General features: G+C 45.6%; 1 protein-coding gene across 1 annotated transcript in view; it reads right to left on the bottom strand.

Moving 5' to 3' along the window:
• Window positions 1–17,090, bottom strand: part of URAD (ureidoimidazoline (2-oxo-4-hydroxy-4-carboxy-5-) decarboxylase) — a 39,937-nt gene extending 22,847 nt beyond the window's left edge. Inside the window, exon 1 of the mRNA XM_044287613.1 lies at window positions 16,676–17,090. Within this exon, the coding sequence (XP_044143548.1) occupies window positions 16,676–16,850 (175 nt within the window). The 5' untranslated portion in view covers window positions 16,851–17,090. The remainder of the gene's footprint in view (window positions 1–16,675) is intronic.
• Window positions 17,091–22,769: the final 5,679 nt, after the last annotated feature.

Genomic DNA, 22,769 nt, shown 5'->3' with positions numbered 1-22,769 from the left:
ATGCAACAGGATCCATTTTTATACAGGATTGAAGGCTTGCATAGTAAAATATCAATTTTTACAGATGACACTAAACTGTGTAAAGTAATTAACACTGTAGAGGACAGTATACTACTACAGAGGGATCTGGATAGATTGGAGGCTTGGGCAGATAAGTGGCAATTGAGGTTTAACACTGACAAATGTAAAGTTATGCACATGGGAAGGAAAAATGCAAGTCACCCGTACATACTAAATGGTAAAACACTGGGTAAGGCTACTTTCACACTAGCGTTCGGGTGTCCGCTTGTGAGCTCCGTTTGAAGGGGCTCACAAGCGGCCCCGAACGCATGCATCCAGCCCTAATGCATTCTGAGTGGACGCGGATCCGCTCAGAATGCATCAGTCTGGCAGCGTTTAGCCTCCACTCCGCTCAGCAAGCGGACACCTGAACGCTGCTTGCAGCGTTCGGGTGTCCGCCTGGCTGTGCGGAGGCAAGCGGATCCGTCCAGACTTACAATGTAAGTCAATAGGGGCGGATCCGTTTGAAGATGACACGCTATGGCTCCATTTTCAAACGGATCCGTCCCCCATTGACTTTCAATGTAAAGTCTGGACGGATCCGTCTGAGGCTACTTTTACACTTAGAATTTTTTTTACAATATAATGCAGACGGATCCGCTCTGAACGCAAGTGTGAAAGTAGCCTAACACTGACATGGAAAAGGATCTAGGAATTGTAAACAGCAAACTGAGCTGCAAAAACCAGTGTCAGGCAGCTGCTGCCAAGGCCAATAAGATAATGGGTTGTATCAAAAGGGGCATAGATGCCTGTGATAAGAACATAGTCCTACCACTTTACAAATCATTAGTCAGACCACACATGGAGTACTGTGTATAGTTCTGGGCTCCTGTGAACAAGGAAGACATAGCAGAGCTGGAGAGGGTTCAGAGGAGGGCAACTAAAGTAATAACTAGAATGGGGCAACTACAGTACCCTGAAAGATTATCAAAATTAGAGTTATTCACTTTAGAAAAAAGGCGACTGAGGGGAGATCTAATTAATATGTATAAATATATCAGGGGTCAGTACAGAGATCTATCCCATCAGCTATTCATTCCCAGGACGGTGACTGTGACGAGGGGACATCCTCTGTGTCTGGAGGAAAGAAGGTTTCTACACAAACATAGAAGAGGATTCTTTACGGTAAGAGCAGTGAGACTATGGAACTCTCTGCCTGAGGAGGTGGTGATGGTGAGTTCACTAAAAGAGTTCAAGAGGGGCCTGGATGTATTTCTGGAGCTTAATAATATTACAGGCTATAGCTACTAGAGAGGGGTCAGTGATCCAGGGAGTTATTCTGATTGTCTGATTGGAGTCAGGAAGGAATTTTTTATTCCCCTAAAGTGAGGAAAATTGGCTTCTACCTCACAGGGTTTTTTTGCCTTCCTCTGGATCAACTTGCAGGATGACAGGCCGAACTGGATGGACAGATGTCTTTTTTCGGCCTTATGTACTATGTTAATATGTTACTATGCAATCCTATGCATAAGGGCTCATGCACATGACCATATGTATTTTTCGATCCGCAAAAAAAGGATTTGATAAAAATACAGATCACGTCCATGTTTGGAAGGGAACAGCTGGCCCCTAATAGAACAGTTCTATTAATTGAAATTAATGGTTCCGAATACGGGCCACAAAAAAACCCCAGAATGGACACAAAAAAAGCCCTGACTGATGCAACAGGATCCTGTTTTTTGGGGCTTTTTTTTCTCTTCTTCTGTTTTTCTCTTTTAAATGCTCCTCCAACAAAAAAGAGGTTTTAACATGTGGTGAAAAAGCTTATTATCGAACTTTTACTAACAGTTATTACGTAAAAGGGGTATTCCCATCTCACTCCTGAAGCGCGGCCACCCCCTCCATTTACCGATATGGGATTGCTTGAAATAGCCGTGGCGGCACATGGCTATTTCCAGAACTCCCATAGTGGTGAACGAAGGGTGGCCATGCATGTGCGGCTGCTCTCCATTCACATTGGGGAGCCCTGCACTGGAAATAGGAGGTGGGACCCACACAATCGACATCAACGCTTTTAGGCTGGTTTCACACGGGCGTTGCGGAAAAATGTGCGGGTGCGTTGCGGAAACACCCGCGATTTTTCCGCGCGAGTGCAAAACATTGTAATGCGTTTTGCACTCGCGTGAGAAAAATCGCGCATGTTTGGTACCCAAACCCGAACTTCTTCACAGAAGTTCGGGCTTGGGATTGATGTTCTGAAGATTCTATTATTTTCCCTTATAACATGGTTATAAGGGAAAATAATAGCATTCTGAATACAGAATGCTTAGGCCTCTTTCACACGGGCGTCATGTTTTTTGCCCGGATAAGAGGCGGGTGCGTTGCGGGAAAATGCGCGATTTTTCTGCGCGAGTGCAAAACATTGTCATGCGTTTTGCACTCGCGTGAGAAAAATCGCGCATGTTTGGTACCCAGACCCGAACTTCTTCACAGAAGTTCGGGCTTGGGATTGATGTTCTGAAGATTGTATTATTTTCCCTTATAACATGGTTATAAGGGAAAATAATAGCATTCTGACTACAGAATGCTTTGTATAATAGTGCTGGAAGGGTTAAAAATAATAAAAAAGTTAACTCACCTTCTCCTCTTGTTCGCGCAGATGCCACTCTGTTCTTTAGCTGTGGACTGAATGACCTGAGGTGACGTCAGATCACATGCTCCAATCACATGGTCCATCACCATGGTGATGGAGCATGTGATCTGACGTCATCAAAGGTCCTTTAGCCCACAGATAAAGAACAGACCGGCATCTGCGCTAACAAGAGGAGAAGGTGAGTTAACTTTTTTATTATTTTTAACCCTTCCAGCACTATTATACAAAGCATTCTGTATTCAGAATGCTATTATTTTCCCTTATAACCATGTTATAAGGGAAAATAATACAGTGAATAGACTGTCACCTAGAACCCATGCGTGAAAATCGCACCACATCCGCACTTGCTTGCGGATGCATGCGATTTTCACGCAACCCCATTCATTTCTATAGGGCCTGCGTTACGTGAAAAACGCACAAAGAGGAGCATGCTGCGATTTTCACGCAACGCACAAGTGATGCGTGAAAATCACCGCTCGTGTGCACAGTCTCATAGAAATGAATGGGTCAGGATTCAGTGCGGGTGCAATGCGTTCACCGCACGCATCGCACCCGCACGGAAAACTCGCCCGTGTGAAAGGGGCCTTAGTATAATAGCGCTGGAAGGGGTAAAAAAAAATAAAAACGTTAACTCACCTTATCCCCATGATCTTGTAGTTCCCGGTCGGTCTCTTCTTTAGCTGTGGGCTTGGGCTGAATGACCTTTGGTGATGTCAGATCACATGCTCCAATCACATGGTCCATCACCATGGTGATGGAGCATGTGATCTGACATCACCACAGGTCCTTTAGTCACAGCTAAAGAAGAGACCGACCGGGAACTAGGCGATCATGGGGATAAGGTGAGTTAACTTTTTTATTTTTTTTAACCCTCCCAGCACTATTATACTAAGCATTCTGTAGTCAGAATGCTATTATTTTCCCTTATAACCATGTTATAAGGGAAAATAATACAGTGAATAGACTGTCACCTAGAACCCATGCGTGAAAATCGCACCGCATCCGCACTTGCTTGCGGATGCTTGCGATTTTCACGCAACCCCATTCATTTCTATGGGACCTGCGTTACGTGAAAAACGCAGAATATAGAACATGCTGCGATTTTCACGCAACGCATAAGTGTTGCGTGAAAATCACCGCTCATGTGAACAGCCCCATAGAAATGAATGGGTCAGGATTCAGTGCGGGTGCAATGCGTTCAACTCACGCATCGCACCCGCACGGAAATCTCGCCCGTGTGAAAGGGGCCTTAAGGGTATAACCACAAGGCGCAGTCAAGTTGCAGTTGCAATGTGGTCGAGTACCACGTGGCTCAATGAGCCGCAGGGGGCGCTGATTAAACTAATTAGTCGCTCTCCATTGTTAGGCCCCTTTCACACAAGCGAGTTTTCCGCGCGGGTGCAATGCGTGACCACATAGCACCCGCACTGAATCCTGACCCATCCATTTCAATGGGTCTGTGTACATGAGCGATGTTTTTCACGTATCAGTTCTGAATGGCGTGAAAATCGCAGCATGTTCTATATTCAGCGTTTTTCACTCAGACCTGGCCCTATAGAAGTGAATGGGGCTGCGTGAAAAACGCATTGCATCCGCAAGCAAGTGCGGGTGCGATGCGTTTTTCACTGATGGTTGCTAAGAGATGTTGTTTGTAAACCTTCAGTTTTTTATCACGCACATGAAAAACGCATCAAAATGCACTGCACCCGCGCGGAAAAAACTGAACAACTGAACGCAATCGCAGACAAAACTGACTGAACTTGCTTGCAAAATGGTGCGAGTTTCACTGAACGCATCCGGACCTAATCCGTCACGCTCGTGTAAAAGGGGCCTTAATGGCCTCGTGGCACCCGCAATACCGAGCGGCCATTAGCAATACAGACCAACTAAACAGTGCAATCCTATTTAGTTTAATTAGAGCCTGCTGCGGCTCATACGACCCTGCGGCACAGAGCCGCGCCTTGTGGTTGTGCCGCTAGGGTAGGGCGCGATTCTCCTTGCTGAGAGCTGTGACCCCCCTGTGTCTGTAAGTTTACCTTATGTGACACTGTTACTAGGAAGGGGGCTCTCACTCCTTTTTTTCTCCAGTGCCCTCCGTTTCCGTATGTCCGTATTTCCGTTCTGCAATAAAATAGAACATGTGCTATTATTGTCCGCATTACGGACAAGGATAGGACTGTTCTATTAGGGGCCGGCTGTTCTGTTCTGCAAAATACAGAATGCACACGGACGTCATCTGTATTTTTTGTGGATCCATTTTTTGCGGACCGCAAAATACATACAGTCGTGTGCACGAGGCCTTATTCAGGGAGCACAGATATTTGGCTTGGCTATTTTGTTATGTCATCTCCCAATGTTTGGTAAGGCTACTTTCACACTTGCGTCGTGCTGTCCGCTTTTGAAATACGGCACAGAGTCTCAAATCCACAGAACAATGCTTCAGTTTTGTCCCAATACATCATCAAGGGGACAAAACGGAGAAAACCGTTGGAGTGCACCAGAATGCATTCCGTTTCGGCTTGTTGCATTCCCATGCCGGACACAAAACAGCTGCAAGAAGACGGATCCGGCACCAAAAACCATTTAAGTCAATGGTGCTTGATCCGTTTTTTTCTGACACAAAAAAAAAACAAACGGATCCGGCGCCCATTGACTTACAATGGTTTTAATGCTGGATCTGGTTTCTTAATTTTTGATATAATACAACCAGATGGAAGCCACTTTCACAAGGTGGCGCTAGCGAGAGCGCTCTCTTTTCTTGGGCGATACCTCTTTGCATACATCCTCAGTAGGGAGGAAGCAGCTATGTCTGATCTTGGAGCTGCCCGCTGAGCTCATGCAGAGGAACACAAAGGCTGCAATCACACACGGGTGGATACAAAAGAGAAGAGATGTAGCAGTCTTTCCTGTGGACTTTTCCTTCCTGGTGGATCCATACACTTCCAATCTTTGGTAAAAAAAAAATGCCAGTTTCTGTTTTTGTTTGTAGGAAAATCCAGAGGTGGATCCATTCAGCGGGAAATAAAAGCTCCACCTTTTAAACGTTCTGTCTGATGCACTTATGGCTTTGGCTCCAAAAATATCAGCAAGAAACCTGCCATGTATGAATTCATCCTTAGGCTCCATTCACACGGCTGTGGTGTGTTGCGGACCCGCAACACACCCGGCCGGCACCCCCTATAGAAATGCCTAAGCTGTCCGCATCTATTCCGTCCCCATAGAAAACGAATGGGTCCGCACCCGTTCCGCAAAATTGCGGAACGGACGCGGACCCATTCGCGGACGTGTGAATGGAGCCTTAGGCCTCTTTCACAGGACCGTATGGCTTTTTCAGTGTTTTGCGGTCCGTTTTTCACGGATCCGTTGTTCCGTTTTTTTGTTTCCATTGTGTTTCCGTTTCTGTTCCGTTTTTCCGTTCCGTTTTTCGGTATGGCATATACAGTATACAGTAATTACATAGAAAAAATTGGGCTGGGCATAAAATTCTCAATAGATGGTTCCGCAAAAACGGAACAGATACGGAAGACATACGGATGCATTTCCGTATGTGTTCCATTTTTTTGTGGACCCATTGACTTGAATGGAGCCACGGAACATAATTTTCGGGCAATAATAGGACATGTTCTATCGTTCAACGGAACACGGAATACGGAAATGGAATGCATATGGAGTACAGAACCATTGAAATGAATGGTTCCATATACGGAACGCAAAAAAAGCCCGTAAGGCTATATGCACACGACTGTGCCTTTTTTGCAGTCCACAAACCGCGGATCTGCAAAAAAACGGAAGCCGTCTGTGTGCCTTCTGCAATTTCGGAACGGAACGGGCGGCCCATTGTAGAAATGCCTATTGTTGTCTGCAAAACGTACAAGAATAGGACATGCAATTTTTTTTTTGCAGGGCCTCGGAACGGTGCAAAGGATGCGGACAGCACACGGAGTGCTGTCCGCATCTTTTGCGGCCCCATTGAAGTGAATGGGTCCGCATCCAAGCTGCAAAAACGGCGGCTCGGATGTGTACCCAAACAACGACCGTGTGCATGAGGCCTAAATGGAAAAAAAAAAAAACGCTTGTGTGAAAAAGGCCTTAAAAGAAGCCCATAATCCCCATGATTACCTCTTGACAGGGGAAGTAGATGCCGGATCTCAGACTTGGTACCTGTTACTGTCTAATGGCAAATTAATCTATTTTAAAGGGATACTAGTAACATAGACAGATAGAATGTGTCGGCAGATAAGAACCATTTGGCCCATCTAGTCTGCCCAATATACTGAATACTATGGATAGCCCCTGGCCCTATCTTATATGAAGGATGGCCTTATGCCTATCCCATGCATGCTTAAACTCCTCCACTGTATTTGCAGCTACCACTTCTGCAGGAAGGCTATTACATGCATCCACTACTCTCTCAGTAAAGTAATACTTCCTGATATTACTATTAAACCTTTGCCCCTCTAATTTAAAACTATGTCCTCTTGTAGCAGTTTTTCTTCTTTTAAGAAAAAAAAAACTCACCTCGCCCATGGCATGCACAGGAACACTCGCTCCGCAGGTCATGTGATGCTGGGAGCATCAGGCCCTGCTGCCTCCAGTGCGCAGCGAGTGTTCCTGCGCATGCCGTGGGTGAGGTGAGTTTTTCCCCCATAGTCTACCCATTTTTAACAGCCATTAGACGAGTGCACTTTTGTCTAAACATCTGTTAATAATGGGCTCATTGATTTCAGTGGCGCACACCTGGCCATCAAAGTGGTCAAAAATGTTCCTAACAAAATGTCCTATTTTTTTATGGCCGCTTTTCTCTGGAAGTCAAAATAACGGCCATGTAAATAGTCCCACAGACTGAAATAGTTCTAAAAACGGACGTCATGTGGCCATTTTCCACTGTTGTGTGAATGTACCCGAAGATCATTTATCTTCACACATCAGTGATTATTGCAGCATGTGAATGTGTTTAATAAGCGGGCAGTGATCAGGAATAAATATCCTCAGTGCCCGCGATGTCGCCCCCTGTGAAAAGGGACATTAGTTTACATTGTCTAAATCTTACATAGTAGTAAATCTGCCCCAATGTAGGGAGCAGCTGGGGGGTCATGTCAAGGCATGTGCCATCGGTGCTGGGTATCTACAGCTATCTGCTTTAGGCCTCTTGCACACGACTGTATGGGTTTTTCAGTATTTTGCGGTCTGCAAAAAACGTATCCGCAAAAAATACGGATGACGTCCGTGTGCATTATGTTTTTTTGCGGAATGGAACAGCTGGCCCCTGATAGAACAGTACTATCCTTGTCCATTATGCGGACAATAATAGGACATGTTCTATCTTTGAACAGAACGGAAAAATGGAAACGCAGAAACATAAGGCCTACGGAGTACCTTCCGTTTTTTGTGGATCCATTGAAATGAATGGTTCCGTATACGGTCCATATACGGAACGCAAAAAAACGAAACGGAAGAAAAAAAACGTTTGTGTGCAAGAAGCCTTAGGGTCCATTCACATGTCAGTAAGTGGTTTGCGGATCCGCAAATTGCAGATCCACAAAACACGGACACCGGCAATGTGCATTCCACAATTTGCGGACCGCACATCGCCGGCAGTATAATAGAAATTGCGTAATCTTGTCCGCAATTGCGGAAAAAAATAGGACATGTTCTATTTTTTTGCGGAAACGGAAGACCGGATGCGGAAGTGCAGAGCCACAAATGCGGATGCAGATAGCACATTCCGGCCCCAATGAAAATGAATGGTGCTGCACCCGTTCCGCAAAATTGCGTAACGGATGCGGACCCATTTTGCGGACGTGTGAATGGACCCTTAGACTCCACCAAAGAGGCGACATTCCCAGTTTTTTACAGCTCCGCGTACGCTGTACGCCTGCCGCTCCCCAGAACAGAATCCATGTCAATTTCAGAAAATCCAAAGAACTGCTGTGATTTGCACTGCAGAGTACAGGCTCTCTGGACACATGGCGCCATCTATTTGCATCATCAGAAGCTTCTCTCAAAGAGGGGTAGAAGACTGAACTGAATGAAAAGAAAAAAAAAAATGCAGTAGAATAGAAAACATTAGCGCAGTGGAGACGACACTAGTGTCATGTGCTCTGAGTACAGTACGATCACGTTGACATGTGCAAAGGAGAAAAAGAAATGTAAAGAAAAAAAATGAAAAAAGTTTGATATACATTCTTATGATAGAGCAAGAGTGACACCTAGTGTTCCAGGTAGATATTGCAAAATCTGAGAACTGATAATACAGTGTCCGAGAGAGTTGTTGTTTTTTTAAGCCTAAGGCCCCTTTCACACGGGCGAGTTTTCCGTGCGGGTGCGATCCGTGCGGCGAACGTATGGCACCCGCACTAAATCCTGACCCATTCATTTCTATGGGGCTGTGCACATGAGCGTTGTTTTTAACGCATCACTTGTGCGTTCAGTTGAAATCGCAGCATGCTCTATATTGTCCGACTTCGACGTGACGCAGGCCCCATAGAAATGAATGGGGTGTGTGAAAATCGGATGGCATCCGCAAGCAAGTACGGATGCCGTGCGATTTGCACGCACGGTTGCTAGGAGACGATCGGGATGGAGACCCGATCATTATTATTTTCCCTTATAACATGGTTATAAGGGAAAATAATAGCATTCTGAATACAGAATGCATAGTAAACCAGCGCTAGAGGGGTTAAAAAAAAAAAAAATAATTTAACTCACCTTAGTCCACTTGATCACGAAGCCCGGCATCTCCTTGTGTCTCCTCTGCGCTGAGCGGCTGAACAGGATCTGGGGTGAGCTGCTCCATTAAATATCGGTTAAGGACCTTCGATGACGTCACTCCGGTCATCACATGGTCTTTTACCATGGTGAATCACCATGGTAAAAGATCATGTGACGTACCATGTGATGACCGGAGTGATGTCATCGAAGGTCCTTAACCTGTATTTAATGGAGCAGCTCACCCCAGGTCCTGTTCAGCACAGAGGAGACACAAGGAGATGCCGGGCTTCGTGATCAAGTGGACTAAGGTGAGTTAAATTTTTTTAAATTTTTTTTTAACCCCTCTAGCGCTGGTTTACTATGCATTCTGTATTCAGAATGCTATTATTTTCCCTTATAACCATGTTATAAGGGAAAATAATACAATCTTCAGAACATCAATCCCAAGCCCGAACTTCTATGAAGAAGTTCGGGTTTGGGTACCAAACATGCGCGATTTTTCTCACGCGAGTGCAACGCATGACAATGTTTTGCACTCGCACGGGAAAATCGCGCATTTTCCCGCAACGCACTCGGCTCTTATCCGGGCAAAAAAAATGACGCCCGTGTGAAAGAGGCCTAAATGTTGATCCTTTTGTTAATTTCCATTACTGTTTTCCTTAAGGCTAGGTCTAGACGACGACATTTTGTCGCACCAATGTCGTGAGACAATTTTTATAATGATAGTCTCTGGTGTCGCACTGCGACATGCGACATGCTGCGACTGCGATGCGACAGTCGCAAAAATTCCATTCGAGATGTATTTTTCTGCGACTGTCGCGTTGCAGTCTCAGCATCTCGTTTCTCGCATTGCGACACCATAGACTGCCATTATAAAAATAGTCGCGCGACATTGGTGCGACAAATGTTGCAGTGTAGTTGTTCCCCATCTGTCATCGTGTAGACCTAGCCTAAAGGTTTGTCCTATAAGACCGCATATCGCTAAATGTCAGATAAGTACAGGTCCATCCACATCTATGACAGGACCCCACCTATCTTGTACCATTTATAATACTGGTGGGGTGTCCTCCTATGTGGTAGATGGGACCTTGGGCTCCTTCAGGCAACAGGACCCTGGTGTAACTGCAACCCCAGTGGCTATGCTTCTGGTTATTGGTTAATACACGACTACTCACACAGATATGTGCCCCACAATGGTTTAGATTTTTGATAGTTACTTAGATTTCCAATCTGTTATAGCTTACTTCTTGTCTTATTGGAAAAAAGAACCATACGATTTGACATGTGAGATTTTTTAGTATCTTTTTGGTTGATTTGATGGTTATTTCTTCCAAGTCTGGGGCAACATATAGACCTTGTACAAAGCCACTGAGGAAGGAGTTGGTTACTCCGAAACGTGTCTGGCTAATTTATAACACATTATTGGTGGCTTTGTACACAAAGCGTCAAAACTCGATCGCCGACCCAAAAACCTGTCTCGACGCACAAAACTCATTTCCACCAAAACTGTTAAATCAAAGGGAACCTGTCACGTTGCACCTGGTGTCTGAGCTGCAGGTTACAGAGCAGGAGGAGCTGAGCAGATTGATATATAGTTTTGTGAGAAATGATTCAGTAAAACTTGTGTATTATTCATTTATTTTCCTGCTCATTCTGTGCTGTGACGTCCAGGAGGCGGAGCTATCAGTGACTGACAGCCTGCCCTCTACGGCTGTGTATACAGAGAGAGCTGTCAATCACTGATAGGACCGCCTGCTGGACTTCAAAGCCCAGAATGAGCAGGAATTGAAATGTATAAATTTCAAATTATACTGAATCTTCACCCAGAAATCTATATACCGATCTGCTCAGCTCCTCTTGCTTTGTATCATGCTGCCTGCAGCTTACATTGCAGTTTCATGGTGGCAGCTTCCCTTTAACTCTTACATGGTCTAATTGTATGCAACACAATTATAGATTTCAGCTTCATAAATGTGTCTACAAGGCAGAGAAAACCTGGACACACTAACATTGTGGTTTAAAAGTGGGAAATCTCGAGATTTCTTTGTCACGCATCTGAATAATAATTGTGGTTGAAAGAAGATGCGCCAAATTTTAGGTGCAAACAATGGTAAGAAAGTGGTGCACTTATTATAGTAAATGTTGCCAACTGTACTGAAGCTGTTGCATAATTGCTGTACGGCACAGAGAACCTATAACATCTAACTCCAGCAGATCCTTGGTCAGGACAGCCAGGGAAGAAGATTTAGCCTGGACAGGATGTGAGCAGGGAATACTGCTCCAGTATGTGCACATGTGTGCAGACTGTCACAATGCTGTTGACTGTGACTCCGCGTTGCCGTGTAGGCTGGCTGCCTGCGATCTTGTGTAGTGACTGCGGTTGACGCTTTCCCATGTATACTGGTTGCTTGAGTTGTGCGTGCCGGCTGCGGTCTTCTGTGGTTGTGTATGAAAAGTGCCCTGTAACTTGCTCTCTGTGTTCCTGTAGGGTTAATGTTTCCCCGGTCTGTGTGTCTGAACATCAGGTAGTCCGGCGTCTTGATTATATTAGACCTATGAGCTGTGTGCCTGTGAGGCCAGTCTGTCTTCTGTCTCCAGGAATGCTATGTTCAGGACGCGTGCTATCCTGACCTGAGTGTTTGTGACTCGACCCTGACTCGTGTGGTCAGCCTAGGGTGGCCAGACGTCCGGTTTTCAGGCTCCCTGTCCTCTGTCTGGCGCAGTGCCTGGACAGACACAGGGATGTCCACCTTTTCAGTAGCTCACGCTCAGACAGCAGCACTGCACTGTCTGAGAGTGAGCCGCAGCAACTGACTGAGGCTTCTCTCACCCCCAGTCAGTCACTAGAGCCGCAGACATGGCTCCCTGTGGCTGCCTGAGGGGGAGAGAAGCACCCTGGCTGCCCCCAGCTCACCTTCCCCTCAGAAACTTCTTTGCTCTCCTCCCCCCGTTTTTTTCCTTGGGGGCGTGGCTTATCTATTTGGGGCGTGGTCTGTGAGGTGAAGCCAGTGACCACCCTAGGTCAGCCTGATTGTTCATCGATGTCTGATGTCTCAATCTCTTCTGTCCTGGTCTGCCTGTGACGTCATGCTGTCTGGATTATGATCTGCATGGGTTCCGGTTTGTTCCTTGATCCTGAGTCTTTGATCTGTTTTGCTTGTGACCTTGAGTCGTATCTATTTGCTATACTTGGGTTCTGGCAGTTCCCTGCAGATAAAAGTGTCGGTGCTTGGACTAGGTCCCTGCACTTAACCAGCATAGGAACTGTCGACCAGTTGGGAGTTTTCATTCAGGACAGATCGTCCCAGCAGGTAGGGACAATGGTCAGGTGAGACTAGGTCTGCACTTTTCCCTACCTTTATGTCCAGGTTGATCCTGATTACATTTGTGTCTTGTATGATTTGTTTAATAAAGCGTTTGTTTCTACATATTCTGTGTCCGTATGCCTTGCTTGCTAACGCTTGGGCTAGGTTCAGTGGTTTTCCTGACCCCTGAACATGACACAGACAGGCCCAGACTGACAATGTTCCCTACCGGGACCTTTAAATTGTGCAATTAAGGCCTCATGCACATGGCCGTTGTTTTGGTCCGCATCCGAGCCGTTGTTTTGGTCCGTTGGCGGCTCGGATGCGGACCCATTCACTTCAATGGGGCCGCAAAAGATGCGGACAGCACTCTGCGGGCTGTCCGCATCCGTTGCTCCGTTCTGTGGTCCGCAAAAAAAAATATAATCTGTCCTATTCTTGTCCGCGCTTTGCAGACAAAGGATCAGATGCGGAACCATCGTGTGCTGTCCACATCTCTATGTCCGTTCCTCCGAGCCACAAAAAAGATACAACAGGTCCTATTCTTGTCTGTTTAGTCGTGAAAAACAAATGGCAGCATGCCCACGGCTGATATCTGTGTTTTGTGGACCTGCGGTTTGCAGACTGCAAAACACATACGATCGTGTGCAGGAGCAATTAGTAAAATCACTAACAGCTCTACTATGTCTATGGTCACCAAGATAAAAGAAATATACCCAAATGGACAAACCATAATAGTGACACGTCTATGAGACTGACTTGAAAACTCACAGAAAACTTTCTTAGGCCTAGCTCACACGAACGTTTTTTTTGCGAGTGTACGGGCCGTTTTTTTGTGGTCCGTATACGGAACCATTCATTTCAATGGTTCCGCAAAAAAAAAACGGAATGTACTCTGTATGCATTCCGTTTCCGTATTTCCGTTCCGTTGAAAGATAGAACATGTCCTATTGTTGCCCGCAAATCACGTTCCGTGGCTCCATTCAAGTAAAAAAAAAAAAAACATCTATTGAAAATGTTATGCCCAGCCCAATTTTTTCTATGTAATTACTGTATACTGTACATGGCATATGGAAAAACGGAACGGAAAAATGGAAAGGAAACGGAAACTCAACAGAACTCAAAAACGGAACAACGAATCCGTGAAAAACGAACCACAAAAAACTGTAAAAGCCATACGTTCGTGTGAACTAGGCCTAACTCCACTATCCCAGATGACTATGTCACACTCAGTGCTGTGCCCAAATACAACTATCCCTTGGGTTGTCTGTAGTTTTTTCTGTCTAATGACTGCTGCAGTCAATCACTGTGCTCTGTGGCCTCACACTGAGGACGGTGAATGGCTGCTGCAGTCACGAGCCGCATACTGGCACGTCCTCGCTGAAGATTATAAACAACCAGCGGTAGCAGGACCAGATCAGTAGAAGGAATACCATCATTTTTATATTAGGCAATTGTAGGGCTAGCCTGTGATCTTTATTTATTTTGGACAAAGCCTTTAAAGGGTTACAAACGTTTCAAAAAACTTTTGATGTCATAGAGCAGGGGTAGGCAACCTCCGGCAGTCCAGCTGTTGTGAAACTACAACTCCCAGAATGCATACTGGCTCTGCTCTTCTAAGGCTACTTTCACACTCGCGTTTAGTGCGAATCCGTCATGGATCTGCACAAACGCTTCCGTTCAGATAATACAACCGCATGCATCCGTTCAGAACGGATCCGTTTGTATTATCTGTAACGTAGCCAAGACGGATCCGTCTTGAACACCATTGAAAGTCAATGGGGGACAAATCAGTTTTATATTGTGCCAGATTGTGTAAGCGAAAACGGATCCGTCCCCGTTGACTTACCTTGTAAGTCAGGACGGATCCGTTTGCCTCCACATCGTCAGGCGGACACCAAAACGCTGGTGTCCGCCTCCAGAGCAGAATGGAGACTGATGGGAGACAAACTGATGCATTCTGAGCGGATCCTTATCCATTCAGAATGCATTAAGGAAAAACTGATCCGTTTCGGACCGCTTGTGAGAGCCCTGAACGGATCTCACAAACGGAAACCAAAACGCCAGTGTGAAAGTAGCCTAAGAACTCACATAGAAATGAATGGAGCATGCTGAGAATTGTAGTTTCACAACAGCTGGAGTGCCGGGAGGTTGCTGATCCCTGTCATAGAGACATGTCAAAAGCTTAGATCAGTGGGGTTTGGGTGCTGAGATCCCTACCGACAGTGTCGGACTGGGGTACCGAGGGCCCACCAGTAAAATTTATTTTGGGGGCCCACCATAAGGATACATTCAAATATAATAAATAATCTAACAAGTTTTTTTATATGAACATAAGCTGGTGGAGGTGCTGTACACTGAATATATGTATGTAGTGCAGTAAGTCTAATGTGTCATTTGCCACTGTGTGGGAGACTAGGGCCACTTTGCCCAGGGGCCCACCGGGGGATTCCCCTGTACCCCTGTGGGCCAGTCCGAGCCTGCCTACCGATCCCTAGAACGAGGGAAGAGAAGCGTACATATTGTGCTCTCTCTCCTTGCTGCACAAGACAGGCTCCATAGAAATCTTATGGACCAGTCTGGATTCCATCCTGAGCAGCAAGGAGAGATAGCATGATTTGCGTACACTTTTCTCCTCTCGTTCTAGGGATCGGTGAGGGTCTCAGCATTCAGACCCCACCAATCTAAGCTTTTGACATGTCTCTATGACATATGAAAAGTTTTGAATAGTTAGTGACCCTTTAAACTCCCGTTCTCAGTTTAATTTGACACTGTGAAATTTTCTCTGTGATTGGCTCTATGAGATCTTAATTTAGGTTCCTACAATAAAAAACGTATAATTATGTACAAAACATCTCCATGCTATAGTATTGGAAATATTACCCAACCAATTTACATGTAACAGTCATATTTACAAATAGTTAGTGTGATCAGACAGCGATACGTCTAAAGAACTTGTCACATCTGCGACAATCCTGATCTGGCAAAAATGCTGGCTGTCAGCTGGACAAAGAACATTGCATGCAATGGCCAAAACCCGGTATTTATGCGGGAAAGCGGCTGGATCTCCACAAGAACCCATTACAGTCAGTGGGGATCTGGTGGTAATCTGTAGAATCCGATAATGTAGGATGCGGTGAAATCCGACAGGCTGCTGTCTGCCAGAATAGCCTGGCGGATCCGCTGCCGCAGATATGAAGGCACGCTACCTGTCTCTACAGTAGTGGCTGGACGGCAATAAGCCACTGGTCAAAGTCTCTGAACACGACTGTGTTTTTTTAACGGATGGGCGAGTCCCAACAAGGCTGTAAATACTCTGTTTGCTGCAACTCCAGAAATACTGCTTGTAATTAAAGCGTTCATTTCATGCAGCCTCCCGACATGTTTTCCTACCTAAAGAGACGCCATTAGGGGAGAAAACGGCTGTAATGAATGTAGCTTATAGAACAAACCTGTACATAAGCTATAATGGGCTCCACATATACTAGAAGAATGCATTTTCGTGCAGTTTGCATATATACCCGACTACCTGCAAAAAAAAAAATGCATGGACTTTTATGCCATATTGAGAGCGTATGTCATAAATGCCCACCTCTTGAAGCTGCTCCAGTCTCAAGAACGAGGCCCCGACAGGACTGCAGAGCACGCCATGCATGTGCAGCTTTCTCTGTTCACCTCTATGGGGCCCCTGAAAATAGCTGAGCGCTGGCTTTCAGAACATTCTAGTGAATGGAGGGTGGCCATGTGAGCGCGGTTGTCCTCTCCATTTCCTGCTATGGGAGTCGACTTCTGGAGATAGCTGAGTATGCTTGTTCTGCTACTTCTGGAAGCCCCAAGCAGTGAATGGAGTGGACGACATGTCACAGCATAACCCTTTCCTTGAGATAAGAGCAGGTCTCAGAAGTGGGACACACACCTATCGGACATTTATGGCATAGCTATCAATAGACAATAGATTTATAGATTATTTTCTAAACAAGAAAGAACACGCAGTCTATATTCTCACCCGATACTGGCAGGGATTCAATAAATTCATAAACATTGTCCTCCACCTCGCAGAAGCTTGAAAATGGCCTCCTGGACCACACTGCGGCTGTAATAAGTGGACATTTCTCAATGATATTTCCAAAAACATCCAGGAATTTCTCATAGTTCATAGAGTTTAGAGTTTCTAGATCCATCTTCTGTCCCAGCAGCAGGGATTATCCCTCTGGATAAGTGGAGTCCGGGTCTAGTGTTTGGTTAATAAGTTTATTTTTAACTGCTCACAGAGGCGTGAGTGGAACCCAGGTCACTGACTCTTCCAAAATATGTTAGCTGAAGTCCACTGGCAATGTTTATCAATGGAAGGAAGAGGAAGGACACCCACGTTGACTACCACAGAAGGTTGTCCTGCGACCTGTACACCACAGCTGTCACTGTAGTGAGTAGATCTCTCTGAAATTCAGCAGCAATTGCTTGAGGAAAGGATGGATCCCGAAACGTCGCACGTGTGCGAGGGCTGACTCTCGGCTTGCATAAGCAGCATCTCCATGTACCTACCAGACTGGTTCCAGCCTAGGACAGCACAAGAACGTCCACAGGAGTGTGATGCACTTTCTATTTTTCACTTGATGCTTGCGGTTCTCAGGGGGTGTGCCCTTTCTGCTGCAGCTGGTGGCAGTTGAAGGATGGAACTGAGCATGTGCTTCCTACTCAGCGAGGTGGACAGAGAAATCAGAAAAAGAGCAAACAGCAGGTGGCGCTGTACAGATATACTCAGTAGCTATAATACATTTTTCATTACATGCACTTACAAAAGTATTCAGATGCAGGTGCTGGTTTGAAAGCGGTTGAATATTTTTTGTGGGACAACCCCTTAAAGAAGCTGTGCTTTAGGGTATGGCTACACGGCGACACTGGACGTGCTACAGATGCCACGGCTAGGATCGCAGGGGCATCACAGTATAGCGGCGTTCCCATAGACATTAAATGAAATGTTCACGATTGGAAACCCTGAATCACAATAAATCCAACGTTGTCACCGTGTAGGCGTACACCTATTGTGCAGACTGTGCTAATCTTCCTGTAAGAGGATAGAAACCATATAAAATGTTTGCTCCATGGACTTGTATGTCAATAATCTCTGTATAATCTGCATATTGTTATATCATGCACAAGGGGTGTATTACATTTACGTAGCAGTGATGTGCCATCATCTGGCCTGATATGGTGCCACTCAGATTCCGTCCCAATTCTTTTTCCCATCTGCCATATTTTCCTCCTACTTCCACAGCCGCCACCTCTCCCTTTAGCTTACGATTCGATTCAATGAGCAGTGCTTGCTATAAAACCGCTTGTTGTGCAGCAGATAGGAGATATATAATAAAATGTCAAGGTTGCTGGGGAGTCGCCCCCATACAGCTTTAAATCTTCTGTTTTGCCTCTCAGTATATCAAAATACTCTCTCTGCAGCCACCACTAGGGGGAGCTCAGTGCACTGGAATTCATACATTTACCATTAAAAAAAGTTTTCCAGGGCTTATTATCCTGAGCAGTGTAACAAACGGCACCCCCACTGAGCAGCTGTTTCGGGCAGCTACCAATGGTAGAAACCTAACAGTAGACAGAGCCAGGAGCAGAAGCCTCCATCCACTGTGTAGTGCCTGTGCTAGGGTACTGTATCTCAGCTCCTAAGCAGTTCTGCTTCCAACGTCATCCGATGTATTGTTTCCGGCACTGGTGACTGCCTGAAACAGCAGTTCGGTGGGAGGGCAAGGTGTCCTTTATGGGATTACTTAAAAAGCAACAATCACAGTGTCCTCAGTACAGGATAAAAACTATAACGCACTCTTCTGATGCCTTAATCATAAATGGAGTGCAGTGATCTGGAGAGCTTAGCCCGTGAACACCTCCCAATCAATAAGCCAATGTAGGAAAGGTGAGTAAAAACAACATAAGTAGCATATTCAGCCATTTAAAATTAAATCTGTTCTATGGTTTATTACCTGTGGGTCGCTTTGTATCACCTCCTCTTTTGGCAAGGGTGGATTGGCCATACACCTTACAGGGAAATTCCCGGTGGGCCGATGCCCAGGGGGCTGCCCAAGCTCTCCTCACTGCCACGACCCACATGCCCTCCTGAATTCAACTGCTGTGGCCCACATCTCACCTCTTAAGGCCCCTGCTCTGTATCTTAATCAGAGAGAACTGGGGGAGGAGGAGGACAGAAAATGGCATCTGTTGATGGCCACCACAGAGGGACAGCTTTTGAGGCAACATATTGTACTGCTGTGTTATATATGGTTCTGGTGGGACAGTAATAAAGCCAGTGGCGTAGCTATCAGGGAAGCAGGTGAAGTAACTGCTTCGGGGCCCGAGCTGAGAAGGGGCCCCAGAGCAGTACTGAATGTTTTCATTAGATCTAGGCCTGCCCCTACTCACAACTGCTGCACTTTATAGAAGCAGATGCCACTTACAGCAGCAGCGCCGGAGCTCCTCCCACTGAAGGTCCTTACTCCTCCCCCTATGGCCGTTCTCAGGCTGGGATCCGCAGTACTGGCACACCACCTGCCAGTACTGCTTTCTGTTTTCTATTGGCTGAAAGCTTATTATGACATCAGCTGCCAGCCAATAGCATAACTTTATGGGATCAAGCCCCACCCACCAGTGAGAAGCTACTGTGGAGCAGGCTGGCTGCTCCAGCACTCAGAGCTCTAGAATGCCTGCCCCCCCCTATGTGTCTTGTTCTCTGACCCCCAATAGTAGGTTACTGATTAACCCCTCCATTGCTGTCCCTGGATGGCACAGAGAGGTGATAGCACCTACTTCTCTAGGCTGCCTGTGAGGACCAGACATCAGCTGTCTACAGGAAAGGTAAGTGTCTGTGTGTAGAAACAGGTGTATAACTACTTGTATGTTCATGTGTGTGTAATGTGTGTATGTATGTATATATATATAGATATATATAGATATACAGTATATAGGTCCATATATGTGGTGAGTGTATATGTGAGTGCGTCCATGTATGTGGTGAGTGCGTCCATGTATGTGGTGAGTGTGTATGAGTGCGTCCATGTATGTGGTGAGTGCGTCCATGTATGTAGTGAGTGTGTGTATGAGTGCGTCCATGTACAGTACAGACCAAAAGTTTGGACACACCTTCTCATTCAAAGAGTTTTCTTTATTTTCATGACTATGAAAATTGTTGAATCACACTGAAGCCATCGAAACTATGAATTAACAGATGTGGAATTATATACATAACAAAAAAGTGTGAAACAACTGAAAATATGTCATATTCTAGGTTCTTCAAAGTAGCCACCTTTTGCTTTGATTACTGCTTTGCACACTCTTGGCATTTTCTTGATGAGCTTCAAGAGGTTGTCACCTGAAATGGTTTTCACTTCACAGGTGTGCCCTGTCAGGTTTAATAAGTGGGATTTCTTGCCTTATAAATGGGGTTGGGACCATCAGTTGCGTTGTGGAGAAGTCAGGTGGATACACAGCTGATAGTCCTACTGAATAGACTGTTAGAATTTGTATTATGGCAAGAAAAAAGCAGCTAAGTAAAGAAAAACGAGTGGCCATCATTACTTTAAGAAATTAAGGTCAGTCAGTCTGAAAAATTGGGAAAACTTTGAAAGTGTCCCCAAGTGAAGTCACAAAAACCATCAAGCGCTACAAAGAAACTGGCTCACATGCGGACCGCCCCAGGAAAGGAAGACCAAGAGTCACCTCTGCTGCGGAGGATAAGTTCATCCGAGTCACCAGCCTCAGAAATCGCAGGTTAACAGCAGCTCAGATTAGAGACCAGGTCAATGCCACACAGAGTTCTAGCAGCAGACACATCTCTAGAACAACTGTTAAGAGGAGACTGTGTGAATCAGGCCTTCATGGTAGAATATCTGCTAGGAAACCACTGCTAAGGACAGGCAACAAGCAGAAGAGACTTGTTTGGGCTAAAGAACACAAGGAATGGACATTAGACCAGTGGAAATCTGTGCTTTGGTCTGATGAGTCCAAATTTGAGATCTTTGGTTCCAACCACTGTGTCTTTGTGCGAAGCAGAAAAGGTGAACGGATGGACTCTACATGCCTGGTTCCCACCGTGAAGCATGGAGGAGGAGGTGTGATGGTGTGGGGGTGCTTTGCTGGTTACACTGTTGGGGATTTATTCAAAATTGAAGGCATTCTGAACCAGCATGGCTACCACAGCATCTTGCAGAGGCATGCTATTCCATCCGGTTTGCGTTTAGTTGGACCATCATTAATTTTTCAATAGGACAATGACCCCAAACACACCTCCAGGCTGTGTAAGGGATATTTGACCATGAAGGAGAGTGATGGGGTGCTGCGCCAGATGACCTGGCCTCCACAGTCACCGTACCTGAACCCAATCGAGATGGTTGGGGGTGAGCTGGACCGCAGAGTGAAGGCAAAAGGGCCAACAAGTGCTAAGCATCTCTGGGAACTCCTTCAAGACTGTTGGAAGACCATTTCAGGTGACTACCTCTTGAAGCTCATCAAGAGAATGCCAAGAGTGTGCAAAGCAGTAATCAAAGCAAAAGGTGGCTACTTTGAAGAACCTAGAATATGACATATTTTCAGTTGTTTCACACTTGTTTGTTATATATATAATTCCACATGTGTTAATTCATAGTTTTGATGCCTTCAGTGTGAATCTACAATTTTCATAGTCATGAAAATAAAGAAAACCCTTTGAATGAGAAGGTGTGTCCAAACTTTTGGTCTGTACTGTATGTGGTGAGTGTGTATGAGTGCGTCCATGTATGTGGTGAATGTGTGTATGAGTGCGTCCATGTATGTGGTGAGTGTGTGTATGAGTGTGTCCATGTATGTGGTGAGTTTGTATGAGTGCGTCCATGTATGTGGTGTGTGTGTATGAGTGCGTCCATGTATGTGGTGAGTGTGTATGAGTGCGTCCATGTATGTGGTGAGTGTGTGTATGAGTGTGTCCATGTATGTGGTGAGTTTGTATGAGTGCGTCCATGTATGTGGTGAGTGCAGCCATGTATGTGGTGAGTGTGTATGAATGTGTCCATGTATGTGGTGAGTGCCTGCATGAGTGCGTCCATGTATGTGCATTGCGACAAACCCGTGCGATTAGGAACGCAATTGCAGTCAGTTTTGACTGCGATTGCGTTCCGATGTGCAGTTTTTATCGCGCGGGTGCAATGTGTTTTGCACGCTCGTGATAAAAAACTGACTGGGGTACCCAGACCCGAACTTCTTCACAGAAGTTCGGGTTTAGGTTAGTTGTAGTGTAGATTGTATTATTTCCCCTTATAACGTGGTTATAAGGGAAAATAATAGCATTCTGAATACAGAATGCATAGTACAATAGCACTGGAGGGGTTAAAAAAAATAATAAAAAATTTAACTCACCTTAATCCACTTGTTCGCGCAGCCGGCATCTCTTCTGTCTTCATCTGTGAGCAATAGGACCTTTGATGACGTCACTACGTTCATCACATGGTCCATCACATGATCCATCACCATGGTGATGGATCATGTGATGAGCGTAGTGACATCATCAAAGGTCCTATTGCTCACAGATGAAGACAGAAGAGATGCTGGCTGCGCGAACAAGTGGATTAAGGTGAGTTAAATTTTTATTTATTTATTTTAACCCCTCCAGTGCTATTGTACTATGCATTCTGTATTCAGAATGCTATTATTTTCCCTTATAACCATGTTATAAGGGGAAATAATAATGATCGGGTCCCCATCCCGATGGTCACCTCGCAACCGTGCGTGAAAATCGCACCGCATCCGCACTTGCTTGCGGATGCTTGCAATTTTCACACAACCCCATTCATTTCTATGGGGCCTGCGTTACGTAAAAAACACACAAAGAGGAGCATGCTGCAATTTTCACGCAACGCACAAGTGATTCGTGAAAATCACTGCTTGTGTGCACAGCCCCATAGAAATGATCGGGTCAGGATTCAGTGCGGGTGCAATGCGTTCAACTCAGGCAAACTGATGCATTCTGAGCTGATCCTTATCCATTCAGAATGCATTGGGGCTAAACTGATCCGTTTTGGGCCGCTTGTGAGAGCCTTGAAACGGATCTCACAAGCGGACCCAGAAACCCC

The sequence above is a fragment of the Bufo gargarizans genome, chromosome 3 (genome assembly GCF_014858855.1).
Source record: "Bufo gargarizans isolate SCDJY-AF-19 chromosome 3, ASM1485885v1, whole genome shotgun sequence".
Taxonomy (NCBI): Eukaryota; Metazoa; Chordata; class Amphibia; order Anura; family Bufonidae; genus Bufo; species Bufo gargarizans.
The sequence above is the reverse complement of the archived record's forward strand: the minus strand, read 5'-3'. Positions and strand labels throughout refer to the sequence as shown.